Below are 14968 nucleotides of genomic sequence, written 5' to 3'. Positions count from 1 at the left end.
CCGGGAGATTCCCCGGCCCGCGCCCTGACTGTCAACTCCAGTATCACTCATCCTGGTACCCTGAAAATGTTCATTGTTAGATTCGCCGTACAGACGGGCATCTGCGGCGTCCTCAGGAACTTCTTCGATGGGCCTGTCTTCCTCCGAGATGTTTATAAAGGGTTATGGGGTTGGGCCGACGTTAATGTTACCCTGCTACAATCGTAAATGCTTGTTGAATGACTGAATGTTAAAGGGATAAATGAGCGTATAACGGAGAAAACTCCGGACTAAATACCAGAAAGTCTAGTCGTATAAACTTGTTCTGTGGTATTTGGGTCAGCGAAGAAGGGACCGTCTTACTCGCTCTGCCTACCCAATAAGACTGATGCAAGTTTCAAATGAGCATTTGTGTGAAAATGCTTTTTTAACTGTGCAGGATACAAAGGATGCAAAATTCTCTGCCGCTTATGGAATAATCCCACCCACAGAAAATGCCATCAGGGAGCCCACTGCTACTTTTCCTCCTGGAATTACATTCTTTCTCTGCAGATTCTACATATTTGAACCCCTGGCCTAGTAAACTTTTCTCAAAGTATTCTACTTTCTATCACATAAAATTACATGAAAACAAAAATATTATCCGTGAAATATTTGAATTGCTCAAAAAAAGACTGCATACTAAAGATACACCTTGATGACTACATTTCACATTTAGATAAAGTCTTTTGGCTTTTGGCTAAATATATGATACTGTATTTTACTTCTATGATGACATTATATTTACAGTGTGCCAGGCAATGAGCTAAGCACTCTGCATATGTTTTCACAGTTATTTCTTATAGCAGTGCCATCCATGGACACTATATTATATCTATTTTATGGATGAGTAAACGATGACTTAGAGATATTGATTATGTCTAGATTCACTTGATTAGTAAGTAGCAAAGTCAGGACTTTAACAAATTTGAATGACTGGAGAGACCTGGCTCTTTACTTCTATTCCTTTATCCTGAGCTGTCAGAATTAAAAGTCATCCTTAAACTTACAGGAAGTGAAGCACAATTGAATCTCTTCTCTCTCCGCATCCTTCCAATATCCAGGTTTAAAGCTGTATTTTCCCGTCTTGGAAACATTAACTCATTTTCCCCCACACGGATAATTTGGCACCAAATGTTTCTTGCTATGTATTAGAAATTTTATTATATTTCTTTTCAATCTTTTTTTGACGTTTTCTATATATATGGAATTTGGGGGGCAGGGCTAAAGAGGTAGAAGTACTAAAAATGAGAAACCTAGGGAAGAACTAGACTGCCTTTTCCTGGAAATTTAGAAAACTTAAAAGCTCAATAAATTATTTGATATATACAAGACATATGCTGCAGCATTATTTGCAACTATAGACAATTAGAAACAGCTTAAGTACCCATAATAGAGTAGCTAGTAAATAATGGTATATCTAATAATAGCATACTATTTAGATTTTTAAAAGAGTAAGTGCTTTTAACTCTGGAAAATAGAATTAGTGAAGAGTTGATTTCCTTTTTATATCTTCTTTACCACTTAGATGTTTTGCAGTAGGCATGTATTATTTTGAAGAAGCAGTTTTTTCCTATATCTAAATATATTCCAGGGAGAAAATCATGTTTAAAAAGTTTGTATAATACCATCATACGGTTGCTTTTTAAAATATATAGTTATGTGAATGTATGTATTAGTGTGTATATACATACACACACATAGACGTACACCAAAGATGTGAGCTTAGAGATTATTTTAGTTTGCCTCATTTTCTACTGTATCTAAAATAAGTGTTTGTATGATTTTTGCTTATGTAATTTTTTAAATTAAAAAAATAACTGATAAGCTGGCTTTTGTTTTATTTTTGCCCTAAGACAGGGGGAAGCACTCGCACTCATTCCTGTACACTTTCTATTAAGGAGGGTACCACAAAGCAGTATAAAACTATAGTCATTGAAACAGGCAAGGAATCAAAATGTAAAGACCCACCCTTTTCTATTATAGAATTAATATAGTTCATGAATGATAGGTTTACCTTGAGCAAAATGCTTCTTCATAATATTGGTGACTAATTTGCTACCATACACATTTTAGAAACATCTATCAAAGACCTGTGTGCTATATGAAACTATGTCATTGTGGATAAGATTCATGTATTCAAATCCCAGCTTGGGCCCTCATTCAATGATTGTGAAAATGTAAATCACTTAACTTCTCTCTTAGTTTCCTCATCAGTGAAGTGGGGAATGATAAAAGTACTTCCTTCCTAGTGTTGTGGAAAAACTGTTGACTTTATGCATGTAATCTATATAAGTAAGTGCAGGAGGGAAGAAGAAACTGAAGATTGAAAGAGGCTTTAAAAACATCCCAACCAAAAAAAGAAAAAATCCCAACCAAATGTGGGAGATACAGAGGGACATAGGCATCAAATACAATATTTGGATATTTTGGTGTATCCTGACTTGAACAAAGTAACTGGAAAAAACATTATGAAGCAATTGGTGGAATTTCAATAATGACTTTTGTTGATATCAAGAAATTATCGTTATATGTTAGAGGTATTAATGAAGTTACTATTTCAGGGAACTTTAATAAAAGATGCATGCTGGAGTATTTAGTCATGAAATGACTGAAATTTGCTTCAAAATAATCAAGTGATGGGGAGCCAGGTATTGATAATAAAAGATTGGCCCACTGGTGCTTATTACAACATGGGTAAATTTTAAAAATAGTGTTCTACTTTTGTGTTTAAAATTTTACAGAGTAAGTGTTTTTTCAAATACTGTTTAAGAAGCGCTAAAACATAGTAGGGACTATGTAAGTGCTTACTTTTATTATATGCTTTGTATTTACAATATTATCCAATGTTTGTTTACACCTTTCAGATAAAGTGTTTTCATTTACACCAGGTCTTTAGTATTCACACTAAACCTGGGAGGTAAGTATTATTATACCTATTTTACAAATGAGAAGACTAAACCAGAGCCAGGACTGCAAGGTCAAGCAATATACCACCTCCACTCTTGCAGCTTCCAAGGGGGACCCGCTGTAGAGGACAATGTGCAGCCACTAAGTACTGGTTTCTCGCTTCCTTTAATGGCTGTAGTCAGATCTAGTGGGGAGAGAGAGAATCACCGAACATACAAATGATCCATTGAGAAATATTTATCAGACAAGAAACTCTAGCTGCCAGTGTAATCTCAAAAAAGGCTAGAACACAGCAGAGGAGATTAAATCATAAAGGAAAAGGTCTCTCCGTGGTTATAGTTCCTTTACATGGCTGTTAAAAATAAGCATAAAATGTTATTTTATGATTCCTACACTAACTTTATATCCTCTACCTAACCTGTTAATTCTCCCAAAGAATCAAAGTAAATCAAATAAATTAACACTAGAACGAAGGCTAGGGAACCAGAGATGACAAACTAAGGGAGCGGGGATGGAAAGCGGAGAGGACGTCCCATCCCCGATGGTTCTGAGGCCCAGGCTCCAACGCTTCTGTTCCACCTTAACAAGCGCTAGCCTCCCCCGCGCGGAGGGGGCTCTCGGCTCCTCCCACTCCCGTGTCAGCTCCGACCCGGGAACGTGGGGCTGGGAGGAGAGACCCGCTGAATGGAAAGACTGGCGCCAGCGGCTGCCGGGTCGCCTCTTCCCCTACTCAACCCGCACGGGAGGAGCGTGTAAACCACGCTACCGGGCCCTTGGGTTTTGTCCTTTTCCGGAGGTTTCAGGATGGGCATGTTTGCTACTGAAACGGGCGGAACGGGGAGTGAGGGGTGGGGTTCCGCTTGGGGTGGGGTCGGAGGGGACGAAACTGGGACCTTTGCGACGGACAGTGTACAGTAATCGCTAGTCGAAAATTGTAAGTTCCAGAGATCCAGACGTTCCTCTTCAAACCATTTCCAAAAGGGGCAAGTTTTCCATTCTCCGCCCCACTTCCCTGTCTTCATTTTAATTGATTGGGTTTAAGGTAGGCTGGGCTCCAGGTTGCTTTTTGATTGGCTACGTAAGTAATCTATCAGGATTACGCAAGCGAGGGGTGGTTCTTTGGGGAGGAAGTGAAGATTATTTTGGTGCCTCCTGTCCCAACTACGATTGGTTGAGATTTACCGTGATGTAAAACGAGGCGTAAAAATGTCCACTAATGGAAAGGGCCTATTGGCCCTTTTCTGAGGGACGAAGTCTAGGGTGGAACTGGGAGGGCCCAGCCGGACTCTGTTATTGTAAGGAAGGACCAGATTAACTGAGACCCGGAAATGAGTTTAGAAGGGAATTGAAGGAAAAAGAGGGAAATCCGCGGCACCTTCGTTGCCCTCAAACAAGGTCATTTCCTGCATGGGATCGATAATTTCCTGTTTACAGCGAAGTCAGTGTGTCCTGGCTCTCCGGATTACACGTGGTAGTTCGATTCTTATGAGCCTTTGGTCCTAGATTTACGTGGTGGTGCGTTGTCTAGGGGGTTTATAGGCAGTTGAGAGACCAAGTTAGGGATGTGGATCCACCAGATGGTCTCTAAGTGTTTATTTTTAAAGAGACACTAAGTTTCTTATCAGTTTTCTAGACTATTTTGTGGAGTTAACATAAGAAATTTATTGTTTTGATCCTTTCTCAGAGTAGCAGTTTCTCGGTTTGGGAGCACATCAGTCAAGGCTGCTTGTTTTGCCTACAAGGTGAGCTGAGTTACTGACTTGATTAGGGGCTGGAGGAGGAAAAGCAGCATCTGGGTAAAGTTAAAGATAAATTTGGCCTTTTAGCGGCTAAAGGAAATTTTACAATAGCCTCATTTAATTGACACAAACGACATGGGCTGTGCTGAGGTATTTTCTTATCTGGGGGATGTTCAAACATTCCAGGCCAGGTTATTCCTGGCTTTTTAGTTTTAACTAATCTTCACTGAAGAATGCTTATATTCTTAGCTTGATATTTTACTTAAGAGAATTAATGCGGCTCTGTCTTTGTTTAATTGTTTAATATGGAGTTTTGGTAGGGGTCTTTTTCCAGAGGCCCTCACCCTACTCTGACTACACCCACGGTCCCTGTCTCACTTGGATCACAGTATCGAAATGAGCTCCTAAAGAAACCATTCATATTTGGAGAGGGTGGGTGGAGGTGAAGAGAACTGTGAAGACTTATCAAGTTAATGACGTACAGAAACTGGGTAAGGAGTGTGTTTTGTTCATCTTTGTATCTGCAGTGTCTGGCAGTGTCAGATAACATTAGTATGTGATCTAAACCAAACCAGAATGAGACTTACAAACTGTAAAAATGCCAGCCCTTTAGAATATGTTTTTAAAGGTATCTGTGCCACTTGTATGATTCTGGAAAAATATTTCACACTGGGTTAACCCAGCCGTAAGTTGAGATGTACTGCTTCCCAGACCTCCCTGGGAAACTGCCTGCTTGTGAAAATGCTACCATTTCTCCCTAACACCTCGAGGCCTTTATTGTGAAAGCAGATTTCCCCTCAACTTACTGTCCTTATAAAACTGAAAAGATAGATTAGTAAAAAGGTGTCCTCTTCATCCAGTAAATGGGAAATAGGAAGATACTCAACCTAACAATCTGAGATTAAAGGGTAGGAAGAATTTACTGTTTGAGAGTGTTGAGAGGTCCCATCTATAATGCAAAGTACAGTATCACTTGTTTCTCAGCATGAATGTAAACTTTTTTTTCTAGCCTATTTTTTTTCTTATAGCTAGATTTCAGCAATGCTTCAATATGGTCTAAAACATGCTCCGAAATTGAGGGAAGAGTGAGAAACCTTCCCATTAGTATTGTAACTACCCTCACCACAGGACTCTCTAAGGGCTATGGGTCAAGATTAAGCAATAGGTACCTTCTATTTATCCAAAATGATCCCATCTTTTTATGATCTTCTAGGCCAGATAGTTTACAAGACAGTATATTGCATCTTCAGTATCATTATGGCAATAGTTTAGAAAGAAGAAGGAACAGGAGGCGGCCATATTTGCAATTAAAAAGTGCCATGGGAAAATTATTCCTAGATTATAAATAATTCTGGCATAATGTATACATTGCTTATGTGGGGTGGGGTGGTGTTAAGAAAATTCTGAGAATTGTAGTTATGAGGTAAAAGTGCTTTTTTTTTCCTAGTAATGTTTTATGACTTGTGTAGAAACATACAAAATTATTTTGGGGTTACTAATTCATACACTTACAGCACTGTTCCTTTCCTTTCAATGATGCCCAATAAGCCAAAGCAGAAATTGTCTCTGAGGGGACCTGGAACCCAGAACTAAGGAAGAAAACACTTATTGTTCCTAATCACAGATCCATGCCCTCCAGCATGTCAAGAGAAACCAGTGGCATCTTGATTGGTGAGAACATGAGAAGCTCTGTCCGATAGAATCTTGAGCCTAAGGAAAATCTTCACCCTCCGAGGGCCTAACTGCCCCCTCCTTCCAAATCCCCCACTGTGAAACACAGTTATCTGACACAGATATCTGGAGTTTCTTTCCTCTCTGGAGGCCCAAGGAATAGCTACAAGGCCTCAGAAGACCAAGATGAAAGTACCGGGTTATACCACGTTTGGAATTTACGGAAAGAGAAGAAAAGAGAAGACCGGGATATGGGGGAACTGGTAGAGGCACAGAAGGGACACTGACTGTTGCTCAGTCATGTATTCTATCGGACTGGGTTGATTGCAGTAACAGAAACTATTTTAAGCAGAAAAGACCTGAATACAGGGACACAGGTGCTTACAAAATTGTCCCAAGAATGAACTATTAAACTCACTCACCATAGAAGCTCCAGAAAGGGGAAGAATCAAGACTGTATCACTGAACTGAAAGACTAAACAACAAATGCTGGCGAGGATGCGGAGAAAGGGGAACCCTCCTACACTGCTGGTGGGAATGTAAGCTAGTTCAACCATTGTGGAAAGCAGTATGGAGGCTCCTCAAAAAACTACAAATAGAAATACCATTTGACCTGGGAATCCCACGCCTTGGAATTTACCCAAAGAATACAACTTCTCAGATTCAAAAAGACATATGCACCCCTATGTTTATTGCAGCACTATTTACAATAGCCAAGATATGGAAGCAACCTAAGTGTCCATCAGTAGATGAATGGGTAAAGAGGAGGTGGTACATATACACAATGCAACACTATTCAGCCATAAGAAAGAAACAAATCCTACCATTTGCAACAACATGGATGGAGCTGGAAGATATTATGATCAGTGAAATAAGCCAGGCAGAGAGAGATAAGCACCAAATGATTTCACTCCTCTGTGGAGTATAAGAACAAAGAAAAAACTGAAGGAACAAAACAGCAGCAGACTCAGAGATTCCAAGAAGGGACTAGTGGTTACCAAAGGTGGGTGGATAGGAAGGGCGAAAGGGATTGAGGGGTATTATGTTTAGTATACATGGTGTGGGGGGTCATGGGGAAAACAGTGTAGCACAGAGAAGGCACACAGTGGATCTGTGGCATCTTACTACACTGATGGACAGTGACTGCAAGAGTGTGTATCAATAATACCTTAATAAAAAATTAAAAAAGACTGTATCACTGAAATTGTTGAGTTCACATGCCCTGGTTGCCATCCAGGAATCCAGAAGCTCCTGTTGCTGACATTGCCACAGCAGCCTTCAGGGGCCACGAAGCTAGAGAATGGATGCTGGGACATGGCTGCAGAAACCCCAATGCCCCATGACCACACTGGCCAGCAGCCAAAACAGCAGATGACCCTTGCCTCAATTCTACTTTTTAAGTCTCTTGGGTGTGCAAATTAATAATAGATCTAAATTTACACCTAGAATCCTAGCTGCCAGAAAGCCTGGGAAATAAAGAGTTCTTAAAGTTTTCTAGCTGCTGCAGTATAGGAAGGCATCAAAAAAGTAGAAAAAAGGTGGGTCACCCACATCCATCTCAGGTACATATGTGTCTGCATTTAAAAATTTCCTTGGTAATAAGTAGAATGAAAGGATTCTGAGCTGAAGTAGCACAAGAATGAAGCAAAGTGTTTCAGGCTTTTTCCTTTTATATAAACTAAAAGGGTCATAAGAGGGAGCAGACTTTTTTTTAAATAAAGTATCGTTGATAAAGTTTTTTTTAATAAAGTATCAAAGTAATCTTATGAAGGTTTCAAATACACAATACAGTGGTTCGGCATTCACCCATATTACCAAGTCCTCACCCCCTCCAGTGTGTTCACTTCCCATCAACGTAGTAAGATATTACAGAATCATTAACTCTATTCTCCGTGCTGTTCTGCCATCCCTGTGACCAACCTATATTGTGATTGCTAATTATTGTGCCCCTTAATCCTCTTCTCTCCCAGCAACCTTCCCCAACCCCTCCCCTTTGGTAACTGCTAGTCCCTTCTAGGAATCTGAGTCAGCTGCTGATATCCTTCAGTTTTACTTTGTTTTCATACTCCACAAGTAAGTGAAATCATTTGGTTTTTGTCTTTCTCCACCTGGCTTAGTGAGCATAATAGAGGGAGCAGACTTTTTATATCGTCACATAAGGACATCACCAACTATCACCTACCAGAACCATAATTTGGTAAAAGAATTAACATTTTTAACTCCAAAAAAGTAGGAAGGTTATACTCTCAGGATTTAAGAACTGGATAAATGTAACTTCAAGAAAAATACTACTTTGTCCTTTCCTTTCTCGGTGAACACTTTGTTCCAATGTAGCCAGCCTGTGACACCCCTGAAGTACTGTAAGGTCACTGTCCAGCCCTACTTAAGAGTTGCTGAATAACCATGGACAAGTCACTTTACCACTGGGTCTTCATTTACTGCTAACTAGAATGAGTGTTACAAAAAATGTTAACATTTAAGAAAGAATGAAAGTGGAAGGTTTCTAAAAGGCATATATAATAAGAAAAAAGTTAAAAATAAGAAAGGCATTAGATTAGTAGGCCTCTTATTGCCTCACAGTTCTAAAAGTCTGTTATTTACTTTTTTTTATCTTCTGGACTCCTAAAAATCTTTTACATAGACTTCAACTTGTAGATTCCTCTTATTATACCTACTCATCCCCTTCAGTGACCCAGATTTAAAAAGAAACGCACAATGTTTTTTTGGTTGTGTCTCTCCTTTTGTTCAAAAACATTCTATGGCAACAACTGTCAGTAAAATCCAAACTATTCAGCTTTGCGTTCAAAGTGCTCCTCAACCTAATCCTAGCCTGTTTCCCACAATTCCCTGCTCCCCCACCCCCACCAAATAACTGGGGTCACCTTAATAGGTGCCTTCCTTCCTTCCTTCCTTCCTTTCTTTAAAAATTTTTTTTTCTGCCTTGGTTTTTCAATCACCTTCATCTTCATCTCCCTGCTATTGAGCCCACAGTAGAGGGTCAGTCAGAGGGATCTATTAGAATTGCAAAGATCCTAACTCAGAAACTCTTGCCTAACAGCATATTTTCCCCAACTTTCTTCTAAAGTGATTATTTTGAATTTCTCTAGCAATTAGCATAGCATCAAAGACTTTTCCTAATCAATGACTTTCATGTTTGTACCACCTCTTAGATTATGAGTTCCTGGAAGGCTGAGACATCTTTCCAGGAATACACAGTGCTTGCTAATGCCTTATATATAGTGATTATAAAATGAATGTATGTCGAATTGAATAGAGGAGAATTTGAACAAATGAATACTTCCGGCCTTTTTTTTTCTTAATTCAAAACCTTTTAAAATAAAACACATGGAAAAATATTTAGTTGGATGATTGTTTTCAGAAAGTTAACAGCACTTAGACCACTTACAGAACATACCCCAAAAAGCCTGGTGTTTCTCCCAGTCACAACCCTCCAAAGAGTAAACACAATCTAAATTTATGACACCCTAGATTAGTTTTGCCTGTTTCTGACTTCTATATAATCGTTCAGTATGTTCCCTTTTTCACCTGGTTTCTTTTGCTCAACTTTGAAATTCATCTGCATAGTTACATTTCACTATAGTACATTCACTCTCGTTGCTGTATAATATTCCAGTGTGTGAATATACTGCAATGCATTTATCCATCTTTCTCTAAGTGGACATTTGAATTATTTCCAGTTTGGAGCTATTGTGAATACTGCAGAGATGACCACTCTAGTGCCTGTTTTTTGGTGAACATGTGTATGCATTTCTGTTAAGTATATTCGTGCAGTGGAATTGGGTCAGAGGATAGGCCTATGTTCAACATTCATAAATATTGCTAAATAGTTTTCCAAAGTGATTGGCACTAATTTATTCATGTATACCCCCCGATTAATGGCGTCTGAGAGTTCTGGGTGTTGCACATCCCCTCCCACGCTTGGCATTCCCTAGCTTTCCTTTTCACCACGCTAGTGCATGTGCCTTGGTTTTAATTTGGAGTTCCCTGAAGACCAGTTCATTCGCACACCTTTTGCTGTGCTTTTTGCTCCCTGGACTATTCTTTGAGAAGGGCAGTATAGACCCTTGTCACTTGACTCAACTCTTCACTAAAGGCGGTGTGATCATGGTGAGGCTCCAAATAGTCCCAAAATAGGTCCAGGGGAGAGGAACCCCCCAAAACACCTTTGTGTTTCCCTCCCCTGGATAGTACCAACCAGGCAGCGGGGGAATGGCCCTTGTTACGCCTAACCCCAAAACCCTCTAGTCCCTTCCCGGGGGTGGAGGGAATGACAGTTGGGCCTTTCATCACCCACGAGCTACTGGGTCCAAAAGAACCACCAGAAACTGTCCTGGGCCTTCCCAGCCCGGACTCTGGCCCGCCCGGCAGGGAAAGCTGGGGGCACCGTCTCGGGGGCACCGTCTCGGGGGCGTGGAGGCGACGAGGTGGAAGGGTATCTATTAAAGCAGAAATGTTAACACCCTCCTAACGGCAACGTTAAGCGTGGTGGGGCCCAGCACTGTTTCCCAGTGAAGGGCTCCTCGCACTCCTCGCCGGAGCACGCCGGCGGGGGCACCGTACGCGACACGCGGCGGCGGCCGGCCGGTCGACCAGGTGTGAAGGTGAGAAGCAGGGCTGGGGCCGCGGTGGCGGGACTTGCGAGCGGGGCCCCGGGGGTGTGCTTGCGTCTCTCTGACCCAGGGAGCCGGATAACCGAGGCACATCTTCCTACCACCTCAACGGATCATTCAAAACAGAATCCTCGGCATTTGGGGGCAGCGCGGGGGTCCTAACGGCTGCGGTAGCACGGTGGCGCCGTCGCTGTCGCTGCCACTGTCGGGCGCGGCGGCCTGGGACCGGCCGAGAGGCGTCGGGGGCGGTTGAACGGAGCCGCGGGGCCCAACCGCAGTTGCCCGCCCGGGTGGTGGGTGCACGGCGCGATCTCTGTGGCCGGCAGCTGAAGGGCTGGGTCCAAGCAGGGGTGGGTGGTGACTCCGAGGTGGGCTGGGCCAAGCGAGGAGGGGTCCTGCGGCTCTGGGAAAATGAGAGAGGAGCCTCAGCATGTTGGAGAGAATATTTCCTGGGCACCTACTGTGTCCTGAGACCTGCTGTAAGTGCCAGGGGCCCCACAGTAAACGAGGGGGGCGGAGTAGGGGGGGGACAGGAAAATGCATAGATCTATACTAGGATGCCAGACTGTGATGCATCTTACGAAGGAAATATACAATAAGAAATGAGGAGGGGGTCGGTATGTTTAACTGGAGGAGGGAGGTGGGGTAGAAGTGCCCGGACCAGAGGCCGGAAGGAAGTGAGGGAGCCCTGGAAGAATGGTCCAGGCAGCGGGATCTGGGCTAAAGAAGAGGGAATTGTGTTGGCTTTGAAAGATGTCTACCAGGAAGTTCAGTGCACTACACATAGGAGTAGTTTCGTTGGTTTTTGCAAAATGAAAATGGAAATTTTAGAAAATTATGGATCTTCACTCATTCAGTGCTGAGTTCATTCAGTGCTTTATTCCTGAAGTGTGAGAGGAGAGTCAGACCAAGCGTGCTTGGCAAAATAACTGTTATTAATTTTATCCCAGTTTAATACATAGACTTAATTTAGAATTTCCATTGGTTATCAAGAAGAGTTCATATGAGTTCATTTTACAAAAGCTAAGTAGCACCCCTCTTTTTAAGAAGAGTGAGTTAAAAGAGCTTGTGGGGGTTTTTTGGTTTTGTGTTTTTCCCCACATGAGGGTGACTCCAAGAATGAGAAGACAGAAGAAAGGGGAGATGAGGCTGGGGAGGGGAAGGTTGACGAGAGAAATGACAAAGAAAAGGTAAGGAGGCTGTGGAAGAGTCAAAGGAATGGCCTGTCCTAATTCTTCCTCCTGATAAACTCAGGAAATAATACTGGTGTTTCACCATACAGCGTCTCAGCTCATCCGCAACACTATGCATCCGAGGCAGGAGAGCGGGTGGAGGAGGAAACAGACTCAGATTTGATAACTGGTTAAGCACAATCATGATTCCTGCCTCCACTGCAGCTCACTGAAGCAGTTTAGGCTAAGATGAGTCTATGAAGAGGTGGCTTATTTCAAATACTTTAAATTTTATGAACCATAGAATTTTGTGATGGCAAGATCACCTAATCCCTGGTCAAATTGCTGATGGGGAAACTGTGTTAGCTGGTGACAGAGCAATGACTCAAAATATAAAGGTTCTACTTTCACCATACTCAGCTCTTCCCCTTTTCTTGCTGTAACTTGATGAAATCCTCCCCAGTGGCTACTGAACAAGTGGAAAGAGCTTTGTTGAGGCCCCTAGAATTAAGATAATCTAAAACATCCTTATCTGAGGTTTCACCTTCCACAAGTATTTATCGGTGTGCCCATTGACCAGTGGGCTGAGTCACAGCTTATTCTCTCAAGGAGCTTAAGTAGATAGAGCAAATAAATAACTAGCCAATTACAATTTACAGGAAGCAGTATCTTGAAGAGGAATTGGAGGGAGAGTCAATTCTTAGTATAGCAGAGAGATGGAGAGCAGCAAACAGGATGTGAGTATGAAGAATGTATGTTAGATTGGTACCAAATATATGTTTTGGTATAAATCAATGTTTTGTCATGGTTATGTTAATCATCACAATGCCGATCATCTTCCTAAACTTTTGTTGTCTTGGTAGTGTGTGACATACATAAGTGGGGGTGGGAGAGACTGTCACAGCCAGTAGACTTGGTACATGCCAACATTCTTTCTGTTCACAGTTAATTAGTATTTGCTACTGGTATAACTGTGCTTTAATATTATCAAGAATAATGAGAATGGTAAAATAGCCATGTTCTTCATTGTGACTGCAAAGAGGTCTTGGTACTGTTCTATACAACTAGTCTTGGGGAGAATCTTCTTGAAAAGAGCTGGGCTGTGTAGGCGTGAAGAGTAATATAGAGCAACATGTGAATGTGCACGATAATAACTATTCTGAAAAGCATCTCTAGAGTGTAACTCAGTCATATTATGTACAAAAGCATTGTGATGAAGATCTACAAAGAAGTATTAAGTGATCCAAGACCCTTTGGAATGGGTTGGGGTAAGGGAGGCATCGTCTGGTGGCTAAATCATGTTTTGCCTGAAGTCAGGGGTTTGCTCATGTGTTCACATCTAGAAAGACTTTAAACAAGCTTGTTCTCTGGGAATCCACTGGTGTCTTGAATGGCTGGAATATCAGGCTGCCAGATTTTTCCCTGAACTTTTTAGTGGTCGTACTTAGGGAAGCAAGGCTGCAGGAAGAGCAGGGAGAGCAATTGCTGTTCCATAGCACATTTTCCAAACGATGCATCTTTCTAAAAGCTTAAAAAGTCAACACAGTTTTTAAAGATAACACATTTATATGACAGGTGTTAAGACTACTTGGAAAGGCCTTAGAGGAAGCACTGTAAGGGCAAGATATGAAACACAGAAATTAGAGTCGTTAGTTTTATGAAATGTGTTTGCGCCTCTACCGATCAAGAACAAGGCACTGTGCCCCCTGCCCTGCCCACCTCCAGCTCCCCACCAAGCTCTGCCTGCTGCATATTTATGTAATTACTAATTAGGTGTGACTACTTAAGACTAGGAGTTTGTTTTCCATTTCAAAAATCATATAGGATAGTTACCTCTGGTATTTGTGGGCTTCCAAATTATGCCAACCTTATCATTATTAAGATATATATCATTGCTGTTGTTGATTTACTTTAAAAAAGTACATCCTTCTGAAAACATCCCAATAATGCAGAAACTAAAGAATAAAGTCCCCTGAATTTTGGTGGGAACTAAGGATAGGTGGTTTAAGATGGCTGTTGCTATTACAGACATTAAAAACACTGATTTTACTTGTGACAAGGTCACTTTGGAAATAGCCAGATGTAAATGGCTGTGAATGTTTGTCCTGTTTCATACTCATTTCCCAGATGCTGCAATTAGCTCTTTGGATGACATCTATCTTTGTCAACTCAATTGTGTCTATTAAATTTGATGATATATTCTAAGTATGTAGCAAAGTAAAAAAAAACTCAGTTATTTTCTTTCTATATAGCGAAAAACCCAATTCTTCCTACTGTTTCTCTCCTGTAAGCCTCCTTTACCACTCACACAGAACACTTGCTTCTCGTCACCAAATGTGTGGAGCTTTTTCCCCACACCCAGAAATTCTCTGCGACACCAACTGGGTGTCCCACAATTTATTTCAATTCTGATGCTGTCTACCTAAAGATTGCATCAGGTCCCACAGGTAAGAGCTCAGTCTGATGAGACCCACTGCCACTGCCCACCCCCCATTTCAGATGCCAGTGGAAAATCCAGGTTATCTCTTGTGCTTCTGACCAACCAACTCTAGATCAGAGGTTCTAACTACCCACTCCTTGGGCTCAATTAATTTGCTGGATGGGTCACAGGACTCAGAGAAACACATTCACAGCTTATTGAAGGATATGATAAAGGACACAGATGAACAGCCAGATAGAGAGATACATAAGGCAAAGTCTGGGAGGATCCAGGCTGTAGGAGCTTTTATCTGTGTGCAGTTGGGATGTGTCCCTCTCCTGGTATGTATGTGTTCGCTCACCCAGAAGCTCTCTAAAACCCTCCTATTGGAATTTTATGGAAACATCC

At 41.6% G+C, this 14968-nt stretch overlaps 1 protein-coding gene, 1 long non-coding RNA gene and 1 other non-coding gene across 5 annotated transcripts in view; 2 read left to right on the top strand and 1 right to left on the bottom strand.

Moving 5' to 3' along the window:
* Positions 1-3993: 3993 nt before the first annotated feature.
* On the top strand, positions 3994-9256 carry LOC108392212 (uncharacterized). Of its 2 annotated transcripts, XR_001851951.3 has the most exons (4): positions 3994-4399; positions 4613-4670; positions 4988-5158; positions 6216-9256. It is a non-coding gene; the product is annotated as an uncharacterized lncRNA (long non-coding RNA). The 2 variants fall into 2 exon arrangements; XR_005058651.2 differs by having other exon boundaries at positions 4001-4670.
* Positions 9257-9283: 27 nt separating this feature from the next.
* Positions 9284-9368, bottom strand: LOC118970611 (small nucleolar RNA SNORD62). The gene has a single exon (XR_005058660.1). It is a non-coding gene; the product is annotated as a small nucleolar RNA SNORD62 (small nucleolar RNA).
* A 3432-nt stretch (positions 9369-12800) lies between these two features.
* SLC2A3 (solute carrier family 2 member 3) overlaps positions 12801-14968 on the top strand; it is a 68058-nt gene continuing 65890 nt past the window's right edge. The window contains exon 1 of one of the 2 annotated variants that reach the window (XM_037008739.2): positions 12801-12878. In XM_037008739.2, coding sequence (XP_036864634.1) covers positions 12858-12878 — 21 coding nt within the window. In that variant the 5' untranslated portion in view covers positions 12801-12857. The remainder of the gene's footprint in view (positions 12879-14968) is intronic. The other variant, XM_073222212.1, reaches the window with a different exon arrangement.

This window comes from Manis javanica, chromosome 15 (genome assembly GCF_040802235.1).
Source record: "Manis javanica isolate MJ-LG chromosome 15, MJ_LKY, whole genome shotgun sequence".
Lineage (NCBI taxonomy): Eukaryota > Metazoa > Chordata > Mammalia > Pholidota > Manidae > Manis > Manis javanica.
This window is presented reverse-complemented; position numbering and strand designations above follow the sequence as displayed.